Here is a 19,360-nt window from a genome sequence, read left to right on the forward strand (position 1 = left end):
ATTTCCAAATTCGTTACAAGAGAAAGACAACAGCGCGCCCATTTTTATTTCAACCAAAATATATTTCATGCGCGTAACACCTCTGACAACCTGCTCAGGCTGTGGGGCTCAGTGGGAGAGAGGTACTATAGGAAAAGAGTATTGCATCACTCCTGGATTATAATGCTAGGCAGGGTGTTATTTTTAAAAAGGTTTCAAGTGTTGGAAATAGGTCTGTGATCTCAACTCTTGAAAAAGTCTCGAAGGATGAAGAAATTCGGCTTAAATGGGTTGTAGCTCCTTTACTGTAAAACAGTGGCTGAAATATGCTGTCTACACTGCACTCCACTTCTAGTGCATGTGTCCCAGCTCCGAGGCAACATGATCCTCTCCAAATACCAGTGTCACAGGTATGTCTAAACTCTACGGAGCACTACAGCCGAAGCTGTAGGTGGTGGTATATTCTCCACCTTCTTCCAGTTCCCTTGCCAGTAAGGGGCCCTTAACTCTGCAACCTCCTCAGGCTACTGCAGCTGCAGAGGAAAGGGGTGCATCCACTGCAGCTACCACTGATAGGGTTCAGACAGCAGCATGCAATGTCAAGGGGAAAGGGTGCCAAACTCGGGTTCTGTGCTGATGCTACCTCTCCGAGAAGCAGTTGCTCCTCCAAACAGTAACCATTCCTTCCCCGAGCTCCTGCGCACAAAGATTACACACTCTTGTTGTCTAACAAGCGATAGCCTGTGCTCAAAGATGGAGAAGACACTTGAACAGAGCTTAAGGACAGCCTTACTGAAGCGTGGGCCTGACCGCCTTCGGACAACAGGGGTGATAAAAGAAAGGTCTGGACTCTGCCTCTGCCCATCTCAGGCAAGAGGATGTTGCTCAAAAGGGTAACAAAAGCTGACGTAGGCTGGAGCTGAAGGGAGCCCCAAGGGTAATTCCTCCTCCACAAGACCAGCCCTCTCAGGTGCATCGGTTGTGCCAATACGTTGATTCTGCTTTGCAAATGCAAGCAAAGAAGTGCACAGAAGTGACCGACTGATGTGGTTTTAGCCAAAGCGGGGGCTAAAAAACAGGAGGAAATTTCTTCCTTGCTTTATCCAGGTTTGGGAGCAGTGGCTGACAGAGGACTGGTCTGTGGAAGTCCAGGGGCTACCCTAGGTAGGAAGCTTGAGAATGACTTGGCCTACATGAAAATCAGCATAAGGGGTGCCCAAATCCTGCTACTGCTTGAGGATAAGTTCACTGATATCTGGGGGAAGGAAAAGGTAGCCAGAATCCGCCCATGAGCTACTCCCAGAGCACACGAGTGCCCCATATGTGGGCCATGCATGGCCAAGCCCATGAGGGCACAGAAAACCTCAAGCAAGTAGAGCTTCTAAGTTACACTATGCACTCAATAGCCTTTCAAATCGATACGGTAAGACTTCCAAATGAGCAATAATCCCAAATTCAACTGGATCACTATTACCACTGCAAAATACCTGCCCTGATACTTCTTCAAAACTCCTAAAGGCATTCATGAAACTGATTCTAGATATGCCTGAAGTTTCTACACCTGCTTCTTGCAAGATGCCCTGAAGCAAACTATACAAAGCTATAAAAATGAGAACAGACAAGAAAGTAATGCCAGGACATGAACTCTCAAGTGACTTCCTATCTGCTCCGGGCCTCATCTATGATGAAACTGGGCTGCTGCACAGAATCATCTGCATTACTCCTAACGTGACCAACTCCTTTTGGGGTAGCTACATTTATCCCTTAGCACTTAAGGCAGAAGGCCACTCCACAACTTGTTTTGCACAAAAAAACAGGATAATCAGGTTGGAGTATCTCCATGTAGTTCGAGTGTAAATACAATGAGAAACCTTGCACTTATCCGCAGAGCCACCCAAAAAGCATTTGCCATCTGGCACACAACAGTAACCTGGGGAGACTCACTCTCTCATCTTGTCAGCTTTGTTATTTCAATTAAATGGACTAAATGGCTGCATACATTATGATAGACTAGAAAGACTGAACTATTACGCTCAGACTACAGGGAAAATTAGGAATGCAGTATGGTTATATTTTCATGCTAGACTCTATTCTACCTTATATAAAACTCCTACCAGCTTTAAGGCAAGCAGAACATGGCCTCTGATGATACTGTATTACTCACATATTCATACCAGATTCCTTTTGGCAGAAGGAAACCAAAAATCAAGTATTTACTAAAATTCTGAATAAAATGGTACTCAGAACCAAGAATTTCATTTTCACCACAGTCCTTTACAGCCCAAAGGCCACTACAGATTGACAAGTTTTTATACGTTGTACCTTGAACTGAGCTTCTGGAGGTCCAGTGATGATAACCATTCTCAGCTTGGCATCTGGTCCTTCAGCAGGGGCAATCTGGAACAGATAAACATAGCTTTTGGTAGCTGTCTTTTGGAGGAATAGTTTAAAGCCTCCTCCTCCCTATTTCAGTCTCACATTCTGTTCAAGAGTGAAAAGTTATTCGCTACAGTAGCAGCATTACACTTCAGTCACGACGAGCTTGTTCTCTTTAAAGTGCATTAATTAGCTATAATGAAATATGTAGAAACTGGCTAAACCATAAGCAAATTTACTACTGGAAATTAAAGGCAGAGCTACACATCTGCAGATGGCAAAATCCCACAGCAATTTTCATGTGGCTATGAGTGATGCAAGACATGTAGTTTTCAAAAAACAAGTCTAGTTAATAGACGGAGATTCTTATCCTTACCTGCTAACCTAAACAGTCTTTTAACAAGCTGTGCCCATTAGCCAAATTTCGCATCTGTCTCCCTGAAAGCAGAGGGTCACTTTACAGTTGTAACTGAACTGATCATATCCGAAATATTCATCCATGCTGGAAGATAAGTTTGCAGCTTCCAGTTGTTTTGCATCTACAGACATATGTGTGTCCCAAATGAAAATTAAGTTCCAGAGTTGAGACAGACACACCTGTAGGGTCTCTAGCAGGTCACGTCACCACAAAAGTAAGATTTCTGTGGGTGTTGTTCTCAGACTCCACAGGCATTAAATAATTCAAACTAGCCTCTGACACTCTGTATGAATTCCCCCCCTCCCTCTTTTTTTTTTTTTTTTTAATCACAACTGACATTTCCATTGTTGCATCTACTATTACATAGCCACTGTTGAATGGGCAATATATTAAACACTACAGGATTTCATCTTAGCTGTTGGCACAGGGATGTTTTTCATATTTAACAGCTGTAGTTTATTTCAGACAAATTACCAGTCACCATGTATCACTGTCACTAAAGAATTTCGCTAACCACAGTTTATATAATTATTCATATTGTATTCTAAGATGGAGAACACACTACACACTAGTTACTTGGTTAGCATATTTATTTTTCATATGATTTCTGCTTTCTAATTGACTATATATAAGGAGGCATTCATTTTACAGCAGTACATTTACTAAAACACCAGAACACAATGTTGTCGTAAGAGCAAGAAGAGACTAAATCCATTCGTTACTTGGAACATACAAATATTTTAGAGGTGCAAAATTGCAAGGACCACTTGCAGTCAGCTGACTGAACAGAGCTCAACCTGACAATTTCCATTCAAGTAAAATGAACCTTGCGGTTTTTCCTCTCAGTTACCTCGTGTTTTCTTAGTGAACACCTGCTCTTTTATTGAAATTTTAGGAAAAAAATTTTCTATCAAGTCTCACTGCTCTTTTTTTTTTTTTTTTTTTTTAAAAACATACACATCTTTTAAGTGTTCTGGGCCATTTCTTGCTTTGCTTTTATCTTAGCACGTCCTGTTCTCTTCTCAACAGCTGGAGTAAAACATAGCTGAGGGCTATGAAAGAAACACATACTACTAACTGCATTTAAATGTCTGAAGGGGCCATTTAAGAGACTTCAGTGCTAATTTTGTACGTCTGCTCTTGGAAGGAGAGGTTATATACACACAAGTATTATCTGAGTGGTGAATTTTTAACTTAGGAGAGAAATAAATTTACATTCCTAACTGAAAAACTAGTCTTCCATACTGAGTCACAGCCCAAGTATTTAATATATCCAAAACCTGTAGCACCCATCCCAACTCCTTCAGAGACAGGAAGAGGTGCTCCAGCAGGAGAGGCCAGTGGATCCCAGCAGGTCCCAGCACTCTGGTGCGAGGCGGGCAAGCAGTTCACAAACCTCTGCCTCAGAGCTCCTTCGTCAAATTATTTCATCTACTTGAAAGCCCCTGCCAAACCTGCGCTGCCCAAGCAAGAAACCCAGCACAGGAACACATCTCAGCTCATCGATAGCCATGTGCAGCTCTGTAACGACAGACTGGACACCACAGCCTTATGCAGAACCCCTACACAGCTGCAATGCATTTAGTCTTATTTTACTGCTAACCTAGTTTCATCAGATCTACAAAGCTCAGCATGAGCACAAAGGAAAATTCATATGGATGTTAAATGTTTTCATAGGCAACTATTTTGTACACAACTCGAAACAAATTCAGAAAGCCACGCACAGAGACTTACTTCTTTCACTACACAGAGCAAAGTACGATTACCAGTCTGGCAAGTTAGTCAAACAGCACTCCTTCCAACTTTTAGCCAAAACCACCGATTCCTTAATGATTCATAATTTATTATTTTGCTCAAAAGTTATGATAAAGATTCCATGAAGGACAGGTGGTCAACATGAAGGATGTTTAGTAGTTTTAAGTAAGTTGGAAACAACTGTCATATGAAAAACTTATTCTCGGACAAAAACCAAGACTGCTGCTCCATGTTGTTGGACCAGATTACAGCTGAAATTATATTTTTATTCTAATTGATATCTGACATGAAATCCGCAGTTTCAATATTTAGCAAGCATACCCTATTCTGTACAGTTCTGTTAGAGATTTTTGTGGAAGTAGAGTTAAATCTTATGACTTTATTCTTAATGAAGGAGCAGAAGACCAGAGCTTTAACAAACTTTTAAACTGAATTTCAATTAACACAGATATGTTAAATGCGTTGGGTAGAGGGGTGCCAGCCAGTAGAGGAAGCCTGAGGCCACTGTTAGCCAGATGCGTGAGAAACATGGGGAACTCCCTTTCCACTGAACTGTCTTCCAAGGACCAACTAGTTTGGACTGGTTCTCAGAGGTCCAGGTTACTTCACATTTCTCTCTCAACCTAGCAGTACCTTTCGTATACCACTTAATCTATAGATAATAGGCTATGGAATGCACACCCCAGTACAAGGAAGATTTGATAAAAAACAAAACCACCCCTACCACCAAAAACACAAACATCCCCCACACCAACACCTAGCACGTCCTTCCGTTCCTTCCACCAAAAATCTGATCCCAGTGCTCTACTAATGTAAATCATCTGTGTTGTGTAACTCAATTATTTAATGCATTGCTTAATAAAGGATGGGATTGGCAGTATGCCAGTTGGTTAACTGGCCAGTAGATTGATCAGTGCTCAGCAAACCACACAAGATTTATTCATCAGGGTTCCCCACTTGTTTTGCAGCGCACTATTAGGATGAACACCTTCCAGGACAAGCCAAGCCTCCATGGCTTCACCATACCCAGCTCCCCTGTCCCTGAACGCCTCTAGATTTTGGCAGATACCTGCTCCACAGCACTCATTAAGGAGGCCCCAAGTACCGACTGCCACCCTTCCAGATACTAGAAAATTCTGCACCACTTGTGCAGGATGATGTCAGTCTAATGGAATATAACAGAACTACAAACTGCACTTTAGAACGCTATTAGCGATTTAAGTCAAAACAGTATCTTTACAGCACAGAATAGCAGAACTGACTATTCACAGGAAAAAAACCCAAGGATCTGGAAGAGAAAGCACTCCTTCCTTGCACTTACCATGGCATTACCAGCTCCTGCCTTCCTACAAGCCAAGGACACAACCACACTGGTTAACCCCTACATGCAGCCAAGGAGCAGTCTGAGATTTCACCAAATTAGACTGAATTCAAAATTATCCTTCTGTTAGTTCAACTACTGCAAACCATCTTGTTCTCATCTGCATTGAGGTAGGTGGTCAACACACAAACAGCTAAACAAGCTGCTGGATGTTAAACCACGGTGCCAAGGTAAACATGATGCTAAAGAATAGATTGACCCAGGGACTGAGAATACTTGAGTGACTTTAAAACAGACAGTATCTCAGAACGGAGCCACCAGAGCTTAATGTCCCAGACTCATCCATTTGAAACGGAGCAAGACAGATCACAGTAGTCAGAGACTTTGCCTGGCGTTTGTTTTCAGAAGGGGAATTTACCTAGCCAATTTTCACTTTGCCAAATGCAAGAAGAAAGCCTTTAAACACTGCATCATTAAGACTTAAGTCTGTTTCTAAGAAATTGGGACCACCAAAGTAGTTTTCTTTGCAGCTTATATTTCACACCTCAGGAGACATTTGAAAACATGCTTCCATAATTATCTTGTCTCAAGGAAGATTAAAAGATGATTTATAAACAAATGCACCATTTATCACCTCACATTCTATGCACAGAGTGGGGGAGGACGTTCACAAAAATCCTGCTTGTGCAAACTTGCTGAAAGTGTCATATAAAATAGACAGAAAGTTAGTCAGTGTAATAATACCTTAATAGATGCGCCTGCAAAACGAGAAAGTTGTTTGATGTGCTGTCCCTGCTTGCCAATAATAGCTCCAACTGCCAAGGCTGGGATGAACAGATGAACAGTCTCAGACTCGGGCTGTTGCTGTGGGGAAGAAGGAAATATGCAGTGAATGTTTTTGAACATTATGAATCAGACTGACAGGAAAACTGGTATGGAACAAGCATGCATGGAAATGAGGGGGAAATCTTATGATGCCCTGTGAAGTCTGAATATTAAAGGTCTGGCTTTTCCTGAAAATCCTAAAATTCACAGAACATGAAAGGACAATCTGAGCCAAAAGAGGATTCTTTTATCTTTTATAAAATAGTGGCAATTTTAATGCTGAGAGTTTAAGAACAATTGAGTTGTTGTTTCTTCAAGAGGAATTCATTCTTACCTGTCACTACCTTGATGCTTTTCCACATGCAAGGCTCAGCAGATGAGACTGCTGCAAGCGAATGGGCGATACAGCTTTAGGAGGCAAACTAGCTCCAGCTTACCTAGTTACTTTTTAATAGTAGATTGTGCCCAGAGCTTCCCAGAAAGCCTGGGAGTTGCATATATGTTACAATTTCCTTTGTGTGGGAGTGATCTGGAATGATAGCCAGCTTGAAAATTGCCAACGATTTCCTCCTGTGTAATATTATGTAATAGTCGGATTCTTGGCAGCAGGCCTAAAACAGGCTAGTAAATTAAATGCAAGATTAAGAGTTTTGAAAAGTAAGAGGGCCCTAGTATCGAGCCCAGTGGATATCAGGCAGTACTGCAGTTTTCTATTACTTTCAACCAAACACCCCAGCTGGAGAACACACTCTAACTCTTCAGATCATCTTGATGTGCTGAGTAGCAATGATCAAAGCATTTGATTACTTCTGCCGAGATAAACCATAACTATTTTACCAGCCTCAGCAGCAGCTTCCGAAGAGCTTGTCTCAGACCAACGGAGCACCCACTGCATCAAGGTACCAGTAATCCGTTTACATCGAGATCACGTCTCGAAAGCGTATCACACAAGCCCTTCTTGGAACCAGGAGGCATTTTAGACCCCCTTTAAAACCTTTTTCCTCTATATAGGTCTGATTACGTCTTTTCAAAATTTATTTCATTCATCCTCAGCAATACAAAGCCAACAAACCCTTTTCCCACAAAGGCATTTGAAAAGCACACAGCTACAGTCACTACATCCGAGTCCTCCATACAGACCAGCTAGGGAGAGCTTACCAGGGAATACCACTGAACAGGGCACAAAGAAAGCGCTATACTCCTTTAGCTTTGTTCTCTGGTGTATTTTGGTAGGGATACAAGCCCACCTATCTCACTGAAGAAGCTTTTCCTGGGATATTTTAAAGAAAAAAAAAAAAAGATACGCTGTATGCAACACACAGAAGAAAGCAGCTGCAATCCTAAAAAAGCCGTCTCAGCTTATTTTCACTTTTAAATTTCAGCAGCTTCTTTCAAGGGGAAGCAAAGTCCCACTGCATTAACCACAAACAAATCAGAACAAAACGCTTGTTTCCAAGTTTTACCACTTTATTTTTGGTAAACATAAGACAACTGTAACCTCAGGGGAAAAAATTCCAGGCACGGATCCATGGACCAGGTAAAGAAACCCCAAAATAGGATATTTAGAACAGAAACATACTCTGCCAGTCACTTCAGGGGATCGCAACAGTTGCGCAATTTACCCTGCACACAAGGCAAGGGGACTCTCAGAGTTTTTGCTAATTTAAGCCCATGCTTTCCCTGGTCTTGGGCCCCAGCCCCCCACACCCAGCCTCCCCGCTCCTTTTGCGCGCTTCGCAGCCAGCAGGATTGCCCCTCTGGCCGACTGTCCGTGCGGGGAGCGGGTCCCTGACCTGGCTAACCACAGAGCCATGCCAATGGCAGCCCTGGAACCAGGCAAGAAAGCGAGAGCAATTAGATCAGGGTACGGGAAAAGGTGGGAACACCTCGTTTAATCTGCCTACAGATCAGTTTAAAATGATCTCAAAACTACGCCCTGAAACTGCGTACTCGTAATGAAAGATCCCAGTCACTGCAGTATGTATGTTAAACTGCTCTTCAGAAGATGAGCCATTTTCTCCTCTTATTGTTACAAACACCCTGTCAGTGTACTCATAGTAAGTCCTTTTACACTTTCATCACTCATCCAACGATATTTCCAGCAATTTGGAAACACTACTGAAGATGCTTAGCGATCGTATCGCTTGTGAAAACTGCTTCTGAACGGATACAAAGCCATGAGACGTTTGCTCGTTCCAGTTTTGCTCCAAGGACCCACGCTCGACTGCGCCTGGCGCAGAGGCGAGCGGCTTTCCAATCCCAGGCCAAGGGCTGAGCCGCCCCGGCTCGCCTCGGTGACCGCTACCTTCAATCACCCGCACACGCTCCACGCAAAGCTCCACTGCTGAAGTTCTCTCTCCCATGTGCAACTTCAATCACTCTCCTCCAGCTAATCTTTGCGTTAATGCATACAATGCTGTTACAAATCAAGCAAGAAACTTGGTTTTCCAGAATTTACACAGCTTCTACCTAAAACCACCTCCAGACACGTTTCTCTCTACCATATAAACGAACTAAACTTCATTACTTTTGTTTGCAGATATTTCCTGCCTCCCCTCTGTTGCCCATCTGCCTGCAGCACAGTTTTCCCTTCTCCTTCCCAAAGCTCGATTTCAAGCCACTTTCTTGGCTAGATTCAGTTCACCACTAAAATTCCTTTCTGCTGCTTCACCCGTTACACACAAAGCATGGGCAACAAAGGCAATGAAAGACAGAGGACGTACATGCGTCTTTCCAAGCCAACAGTCAGCTCACTGTCCTCTCCCTCCTTCCCCGCCTCAGGATTTTCACTTGTTGATACATTAAGACTCCTTTCTTTAAATAAGGACCATCTCTTTTGGAATGAGGTGCCTTAACGTTCAAGTTCCATGTTGATGTAATAGTGATACATGTTATCGTTAGGAAACGGAGGAGAATCTGTCAATGCTGAACAGAACATCCATTGTCATTTTTCAAATTCTTGCCTGCAGCAGTATATTGGCACATACGTACAATCAAACTCATCTCCAGTAAAAAGTAACAACGAATTTAGAAGTAGTACACCCATTTCCTTACCCACACTGATTTTAATCACTCAAAATAGAATCGTTTGATTTGCTTTGAAGTACAAACATCAAGATGACCAGTCTTTTTTTTCTTCTCCTCCTGGCAGAAATCAAGTAAAGTGAAGACTTTCAAGAGAATGTCTAACACCAGTTCAATTCATTATCTACCTCCTTACCCATAACAACTTAAAAAAAAAAATCCTTTCATATTTACTGGAAGACTGTCCCCCCAAAAGAAACACATCAAAATGTAATGCAACGATTACACCATCCTTCAATCTTATAGAAGCTTCTGAAGTTCTAACGAGGGAAGAAAATCAACTGTAATTTCATCTTCTCTGTGCCATGCCCCATAAGCCATGTAGCTTTCCAGGAGCTTTTAGCATGAGTTATATCAGAAGTAGATTCCTAGGCCTTAAACATCTGTTAGAAGTACTAAATTTAGGGAACTTCTTTCCAACTGCACAGAATCTAAGATTCAACATTCACTTCCTTTAATAATGCCAAATGAGGCTTACTTAAACATATACTTCAAATGTAAAAACTAAAAAAAAAAAAAACAAACTTGTAGAAAGTATCTGTCCATATGGACTCTAAAGAGCATCCTACAGTTCAACTTTTTGCTTCATAGCTTCCTTTTCAAAACAGGGATGATATTAAAGAAATTATTTCACGGATAGAGGAGGGAAGAGAAAGGTGCCTGATCAGATTGAGTTTATAGAGCTTTAAGAGCACATACAGCAGTATCAGATGGGTTCTCTAATATTTACAGTAAAGTTACCAATTTGCCAGGTTCATAGCCTCCTTAGAGAAGGATGAATCCGTTTCAATTTAAAAATTTTTGTCTTCAAGATAAGTTAACTTAATATAAATCTTCATCTTTATACTTAACATTAAGGGCCTTAACTACATAGTCATAAGTTGAAATAGTTCTCTGTTTAAATGTTTAAGTCAGGGAATTGGAAGTAGTAGCTGGTCAACTAATTTTTGACAATGGTAAAGTCTCCTGTACATGGAGAATTCCTTGTGCTTCTCTTCCCCATCCATTTTACTTCTCCTCATATTACAAAATATTTTGTTCAGCCAGCCCTAGTTCAGCTCCCAGCCCTGGGAGCTGAAGGAGAAAAAAGCCTTTTAAATTTGGAGAAATTCATAAACCAGTTTCTCCAAGATGTAGGGACCGTATATCCATTCTAAATTAGAGTAATTGCATCACAGACATGTGAGACAACAGATCTCTTTTGCAATATTTGTCTGATGGGTTCAGGACTAATCCCTCCCACAAAGTCAAAGTCTGAGGTCTCACTGCAAATTCTGAGGGTCTCGTTTCAAAACTACCTCAATCAGATAGCTTTGGACAGGATGATCAGAAGGTACCTCCAGCCACAGAATTAAACAGAAGGGGTACAGCGCTCTCCTGTCCCACGCAGCAGCCAGACAGAAAACCTCAACTCAAGCTGGGTCTTTCCAGCAGATTTTTTCCCTGCTGCACTTGAAAAAGATTGGCCTGGGGTATGACCAGTTCTTACTAACCTTACCAAGGACTTTGCACTGGATCACCGAGTCCAAAGCACACAACCTTGTCTGCTGACAGATAAGCAACTCTGGCTTGTTAATACAAAATAACATAGCGGGAGGTTGGTCATCACTTGCCTTTAAGCGCGAAGGCACCCTTTGAGATGCTGGATGGTACAGTATGAGCCCTGCAAAGGTTCACTGAAGCCTTAAGATTCAGGGCCACTGCGAAGCCTCAAAATGCAGGGCCACTAAAAACGACCAAACAAAAGAACACCACCAACAAAACCCACCCTCCAGGAAGGGGACTGCAAAGCCCAATGCACCAGTCCCCAGGCACAACAGTCCACGGCTAGAGAAGAAAGCTCAGTCATAAGGTGAAGCAGAGGAAGGTGCCCAACAAACCCCATGCCGGAAACCAGAGAAGTGCATGAAAGAGAAAACAACAAATTGTTTCTCTCAGCCTTAAAAAAGTCCAAATAAGATAAAACAAGCTGAGAAAAGGGAAGAAAGAGAGATGACTATCTTTGTTCTTTCAGGCTACCCAATCAAAGCTCAGCAGCGGATCGAATAGCCTGTGGAGTTTGGTTTGACCTACATACTTCTAGGTGGTGGGGCAGGAGGCCTGCACATGCCTAAGAATATGGATTTGGGGAAAGAGGTTTTGGTCTCAAATTGTTGAGGCACACAGTTTGCTAAAGTTAGGCAGCACCAGGTCATTCACTCAGATAGAGAACTTTTCTTTCTTAGAATTAAAAAAATACAGCTCCAGAAACTGAGTTTTCGTAGTTCTGAGAAACTGAGCTTCTTGAAGAACGTGGCAACCAGAAACAATTACTTCAGTTCATGAACATCTGATAATACTTGCTTTGTTTTTTTATAAAAATCCATATGCTTTAAATACAAAACAGGCTTGATAAGCTTTTTTTTTGGCCTATATCCAGCACATTTAACTAATAAAAACAACTTAAATGCTGTTTTTTTTTCATTAATTAGATTCCAATTTCCATCCAAATCTAGCCTGATGAAAATCAGAAATGAAAAATTAATCAATCAAATAAGAAAAGCACCATTCATCATTTTTAACAGAAAATGGAATAAATACGTTACCCAAAGCAAATGGTAAGCTGCACATTTGTTTAAACAGAAATACATACTCACAGTGTTAGCAAAGAACAGGGTAGTTGTGGTGGCGCAGACTACACTACGGCTTTCAGAAAGGTAACTAAAGTACAGATGCAAAACAAGATAAGTCAACTTGAATCAGATTTCCTACCTGCTAATTTATATCATGACTGAAAACAGCAATCTAAAACACAGATGTAAATTAATCTAACCCATCAGAGGAAGCTAAGCAACTGCTTCTCCATACCAGCAGCTCTCAAGCATTTCAGCTTAGTCCAACTCTTTCCTATAGCAGCTTGGATTCACCTCCTTCCACAACTCCAGCAAGTCCTTGAACACCAGCCTCCTACTCCTCTACCATCTGTCCCTAGTGTAGCAGTCCATACCATCCATTTCTTAAATAAAATAAAAATGAATTCTCGCCTCCAAAGATCTTGTCTATTCTGTTCCTAACTCCTGGGACCCCTGCTGCTTCCCCTGACGCTGGACTTGCCTGTACACCCCTGTGGTAAACGTATCATCAGGAGGTTCCCCTTCTCTCCAACTCGTCCCTACAGCCCAACAGAGGGTTTCCCCAGGAGAATCACTTCTCTGCTCCCAGCCCTACTACGTTGTACTTGACCCATAGTAAACTTGCTCAGTGCAAAATTGTAATTTCTTAGCCGCCAGAGTGCAAAGACAGCTGGGCTGACGCTCTTCCCCCTCCTCAGCGCACGCTCTGTGCCCCCGGTCCGAGGGCTGTTGCTCCACACTAGAACTAGAAGCAGAGGACTCCTAGCCAAGTGAATCGGCAGATTTGGTCTTCTTTCTGCACCTCCCTGGAGGGTTTGCAGAGTTAGAAAGAGCTCTAGGGCCCAAGAGGCTGCTCTTGGGATAAGCTTATCGTAACACTTCCTTTCTGCCAAGGTCTGGTGCATCAGTCCCAGATTTATTCACGAAAAGAACTTTTCCCTTACCTGATGCCTCGTCAGAAGAAAAGCATTCCTCATCTTCTCATGCTTGCATAACAGCCCAACCATGGCCAAGCAAAGATAAAAACTCAGAAGAATAACTGGTATGAGTCTTCAGGTGGGTGAGGGCAAAAAACAATAGGTCCCAAACCACAAGAAGAAAAGCTGAGGAGAGTGGACATGAAATTTTGGGAATGGCTTTATTTTAAAAAAAACAAAGTTTTGCTTTCTCTGATCTTCCCCCAAATGAACCTCTCTTCACATTCAGAGGCTGAAGCTGCGGCTGCTGCTGGGTCGGTCACACAGCTCCCTCAGTCAGAGCGAGCCTGTGTTCCCAACCATTGCAAGTGTTTGTTATTTATGTTCCTCATGTTAACTTAAGCATTAATCTCAGTCTTTCTGCAAGCCTGCCAACAGTATGAATTTTTTTCCAGTTATGTTTTTAAGTGTCTCCACAGACCCCTTGCTCCATCAAATACATGTGGTTGGTAAATCCATCGCAACATTTGGGATAAGGCTGTAAATCTTTAAAATCCTTCTACCCACTGAAGTAAATAGCATTTTGTGCCAGACTTCAGTGGGAGCAGAATCAGATCTTCCCTATTTTCCAAGCCTTTCATGCATCTGCAGTATGTGTTTTCATTTACTCTAAATATGCTGCAACTGAATTACCTTAGGATGAGGCATTTATTTTAAGTTACAAAGTCATGTTACTCATTTCTAGCCAGCATCCATTTTTAGCAGTGAGGGAAATAATTCAAAACTATTTTAAGACTGCATGAAACAGTCTCAGCCAACGTTTGGCCACAATCTAGCGTTTTTTTTTTCTCCCAAATAGTAAGCAAACTCACTTTATAAAGTGAAAAAAAAAAAAGTCCAATAAATGACTGCATTAAAAAGTTCTCTTTTGCCATTCTCCCCCTTCCCAACAGCCATAACCACCACCACCAAGGCAAGGCAGATTTACATGACTCATTCAGCTTTCAGGACACCCCAAACTTTGTCAGGGAGTGATGCTGTGTTTTATTCAAAGCCTCTACCAGACCCAAAGCCAAATTTAAACCATGTTTTTGCTATGCACTATGAAGAACTATATTGGCCTACAGCTACACTAAATGCTTTCATTTATTTAGTAATAAAAGTTTGCAGCAAGGGGAAACCAACATTAAGCCAAGTATCCTTGAAGACATTCCAGTAAGAGTCAATGCATTAATACAAAATAAGCTTTTGACATTGGTGAAAGAAATCCTAGTATATTCATTTTCCAATACCAACACTAAAAGTTTAAGTCCTCTTTGGAAACAAGAGGCTCATTAAGAACAGCTTATTTAAAGTCTTGGTACATAGGTCTAGCGTGACCCACAGAGCTTTACAACATCCTTAACAGATACCTCTTGGGTCACCATTTTGTACACCAGATAAAGCAGTGCTGCCAGTGCAGGTTAACAAACAGGAACCCCAGTTCCCCCCACCCTCCAAGCCTTTTTGGTTTATTTAGGACAGAGTTAAGCTTATGCTGCGATCCTAAAATCTTCTGTTGCATTCGCTACCCGTAGAGCCAGGACTACACGCAAAAGATAACAGAGCGCTCACTATTTGGTGAATTCAGTCAGTCAACAGCTAACCAAACGTGCATAAATATTAAAAAAAAAAGAAAAAAGAAAAAAGACAGGAGCAGTGGGAAAGAGGGAAGGGTTTCAGAGCATCACAAGAAACCCCCCAGCAGCGCGGTGTCCGCAGCAACTTTCTGCTCGCGCAGGTGGCCGGGAGCTCTCGTCACCACCTGCCTGCGCTGCCCCGCTCTCCCGGGCAGCCGTCAGCTGGGCTTAGAGGACAGCCAGCTCCCCCTCGCCCTGCAAGCATTACGGAAAAAACTCCAGGATCATCCCCAGGCGAATCGGGAACATCACCCTCCCTGAGGCGATCAGCCTGCAGCTGGCAGGTCAGCTCCAGCCCCCAGCTGTTGGTCCTGGACACACACAAAACGTGCCATGCAGGAGCACTCCGTCTGGTCAGCCACGCTGGTCCCCTCCTCTTGGGTGAAGACTTAAGCAATCATCCCCTTTTGCATTTCCAGTTCGGGGGACTACCGCAATTCAACACCAGAAACTAAAACAAACCTAGTTATTGCATATTGGCCAGAGACTACTAAAATCATCTCACTTAGCACCAGTCACTCCAGCACTTGGCCGTGGACTTTAACGCTTTTCATCACCATCATCATCTACCTGGCAAGCCAAGGGGATCTCCTCATACGACTAGCAGTCACTAACCCTGCACCTATCAGAAGCATTTCCAGCATGAAAACCTAGCCAGGATGGGAGTTTGGGGGGGGGGGGGGGGGGGGGGGGGGCAGAATCACAGAAACAGAGAAGGAACATTTTCTGGCAGGCTGCTTATAAGGCATTTCACAAGCAGAGACAAGTTTGATTTATTTCTGAACATGGCATGAACTCTATGTTTTTGCAAAATCTAATTAGCCACAAAGCCAAAAAAGCAATCTGCCACCTTTTATTCTGACTAGATAGCCAAGACGCAGGCAGAAATGAACACAAGCAGCAGACTCTGAAACTATGCAAGTGGGAATTTTGCTGGTCAGGCACAAGCAGTAAACATAGGTATTTGGTGCTGCAATGCTCAGCAACCACAAAAACAGAAATATTTAAAAGCAATTCCGCTTAAGAAGCTGTGGCATTTACATGCCAGGAGTCTGGGGTACCCACGTGGCTGGTAAGTTGTCCATGAAATCTGTGGCTATGAAGAAATACAGGTACCCCATCAGTCTGGTTTATAAAGACTCTGCTTTCTGATTCCTTAGAAGCTACAGAAAACAAACAAACAGGTTCTGAAAACACAGAAAGGCCACTTTTTTTTCCACCATGTGTAACAAACAATCAAATACAGGATGGAGCCAGCTCCAGCAGAACAAGGAGACTTAATTGACTTTTGTTTCCGGCCTGAAGGAGGTCAGCACCCTGGAGTAACAACCTGTTACTTGGCACCGTCAGGAATGACATTTCTCATTTAGTTTGACATTCAGAGACGCTGAGCCTGGCAATTAGAGCTTGGGAGTCAGATGTTCAAGAGAGCCCCGATGAAATCTCCTTCCTACCACAAGAGCCTCAGAGCAAGTTTTTATCCCTTGTCCCAGGCACCTACAAACGAACAAGCATTCAAAAATGCAGTGAGGAAGATGTCATTTTTATTTTAAAAAGTGCATACTATCAGTTAGCCAGCGACACCGTTTGCATTACAATAGCCTCAGAACTGCACAAAGAGCTATTAAGAAGAGCTGAAGTCTTCAACACTCCAGCAGGGAAAAAAAACGCTACCTGTCAATTTGGTAAATCTTTGCACTTAACATGGTGCCAGATCCATTTCCGTTCCCCGCCAGTCCGCACACTGGGGTCCAGTCCGTCTCCAGAGGCAGAATAGCGTCCGACCACTCCTGACACGGACCACTGCCACCAGGGCATGGCAAGAGGTTGGCAGGAGGGCAGACTTCGGAGCTGCAGGAGAGGACTCACCCTTTTCTCCACAGAGCAGGACAACCAGTGTCATGCAACACAGAGCAAGTTTCTCAGGTGTCAGAAGTGTCTCTACTAGATTTAGGAAACCAAGCAGGAAAAGCGTATTCAAAGCACTGAGGTTACAATCTTAAAGTCTAATCAGCTGGCAACAGTTACTTGAGACAACACTATCATCCTATAGGGCCTTCCTCCAGATTTTTTGTGTTACACATGTACAGCTTTCATTTCACAGATGTAAAACCATATTGCAGAAGTGCTGCCAATCCTTCTTTATCCCTCCCACACCACATCCTCTTTTGGCTGTAGAACATCTCCTCACAAGGTCATCTACTGCATAACAAGCTAGCCAAATCAGGGGAAAGCCGCTTAAGAGACTATACAAAGGTATAGATGCACATACATTACCTCCCCCAGGTAGTTTAGACATAATAGTTGCATGAGCTAATCCTAACAAACCCAGATATCCAAAGGAGCCCAACTCCATCAAGTAAGAGTCAAAGTACCTGGAAACATAGGACAGTTTTTCCTCTTCCTTGTCTCTCATCTATGCTCAGGGCATCAAATGAAGGCCCTCAATGAAGCAATTTTTCATTTTAAATTACTTTTCTTTCCTGCCAAAAGCACAATACAGTTATTTCTCCTCTCTCACATCTATGCGATATAGAAGAACTCTTCTTTATTGTTATTATTACTAAAGAAAAATATTGGAGGATAAAGAAGGAATTTCTCTCGACCACATCATCATCTAAGGAGAAAATTTTCCATTGGCATGTTCCTCACCTGCAACAAAAAGCCTTAGAAGATGGCAAAAAGAATAAAGGAAAGCAACCTATCAGCCGCCTAGCTGTACAAGGTGTTTTTTTGTCATTGGAGAAAAGTAGTTTGATTTCTTATTTTTGTTTATTGTAGGAAATGACTTCTTTTTTCCTCCTCCTAGAAGCCTCTATGCATACCACATAACCTGAAAATTAACTGTGAGGCTAAAGAAAAGGTTAGAAAAGGTGCATTATGAGGGTGGAGTTCCAAGAGGCTGCAGTGGGCGTGCAAAAAGACCACCAGTACAGAAGACAGTTCTGCCGCGCGTGGAGGAGCAGTGGTTCGTTTCAGCTAACTTTCACGGCCATACTTCAGCTATCTCTTACAGTAACTTATGGATGCAGGAGAAGAGCTGGCTACCTTTCGTGGTGGAGAAAAGCTACCTAGTGCCCAACTCTCTACATACCTTGAGTGCATCTGCCACACTACAGAGAACCTTTAACAGGAGAATTGGTTCTTCTGTTAAAGGCCCTACCACCCTGATTCTACGCGTTCAAGGACAGGACGAGCTCCTTGCAGATCACTCTCCCCTCTGACTTGTGACTCCCAACTTTCAGACCCAAAGGCTTCAGAAGTAAATGCAGTCAGGTGCACAATTAAACATATGAAATTTCAATTGCAAAACCAAGGGTGAAACCTCCTTAAACCCAACAGGTGGGCCAAGTGCATTAAGTTGCATGACTGAACATAGTGGAGCTCTAAAACCAGGATTTCTTGTTCATTTGATGCTTTAAAATCTTTGGCTTTCCATAAGAATCAACTTTTATTCTCAAGAGATAAGTATGTGCATATTCTCCCCAAAGTTCAGAAGACAAAAGCAACAAGTTTATCAAAGCAGCCTTGAGTGTAGAACACTACATCTGAAGCAGTTTTTCTTGGCTATTTTATAAAACATTTTTTGTGGTAAAGGATCTTCTGGAAAAAGGTAAGCATGGGGCATATTCACTTTTGCAGAATCTTTCTTCTTCAAACACATCCCAATTCTCGTGAAGACGCTCTCAGGTTGTGGTATTAATTATGAACGACTGTAGGCAGACTAACAAAATTCTATTTGCAATTGTGTCAGACTTGCAACACACAACGCAGAGCTGAGAAAGATTTAAGGATAAACAAAGCAGTAGTTATCCAGACCCAAAAGCAGCTCAACAAGACATCAACTACAAATAGACACAGAAAGGCTACCTACCAGTCCTTACCATGGTCGCACAAGGACACGTGCACATCAAAGAAAGAAAAAGACAACAAAAGACATCCTCAGACTGCCAGGATTGTAAGAGCAAAATCATGCCTACTTGACAGTACAATGAATATTTAACTCTTAATATTCTTAACCAACCGAGACATTTTTAAGTCCTATTTTTTTTTTCTTACAACCTTGAAATGTTCCAGCAATTCCCACGCATTCCAATTCAACTTCCTCTGTCCTCCTAAGAGACAGGTAACAGACCTTGGATTTTGGCAAGAGGAGATTGAAAAATCCAGTAATCCAAACACAATATGCAATTTCATTACAACCTTTTCAAATGACTACATAAAATTAGTGCTTTAAATAGGCAAACTGGGAACGTGGACTCACAAACAGAATAATATATAGTTGCAATATCAAGAATTGTTGCTAGCAATGGGTAAACTTCAAATAAGAATAGTTATTCTTCTCTACACACTGAGATACTGTTAGTCACAGGCACCTGACATGTGTGCACACA

General features: G+C 42.4%; 1 protein-coding gene across 4 annotated transcripts in view; it reads right to left on the reverse strand.

The window, feature by feature from the left end:
- IGF2BP3 (insulin like growth factor 2 mRNA binding protein 3) overlaps positions 1-19,360 on the reverse strand; it is a 122,778-nt gene that overhangs the window by 6,351 nt on the left and 97,067 nt on the right. For all 4 annotated transcript variants that reach the window (XM_068935109.1, XM_068935108.1, XM_068935111.1 and 1 more), the window contains 2 exons: positions 6,594-6,713; positions 2,302-2,376 (listed from right to left, as the gene is read on the reverse strand). In XM_068935109.1, coding sequence (XP_068791210.1) covers positions 2,302-2,376; positions 6,594-6,713 — 195 coding nt within the window. The remainder of the gene's footprint in view (positions 1-2,301; positions 2,377-6,593; positions 6,714-19,360) is intronic.

Source organism: Struthio camelus, chromosome 2 (assembly GCF_040807025.1).
Source record: "Struthio camelus isolate bStrCam1 chromosome 2, bStrCam1.hap1, whole genome shotgun sequence".
NCBI lineage: Eukaryota > Metazoa > Chordata > Aves > Struthioniformes > Struthionidae > Struthio > Struthio camelus.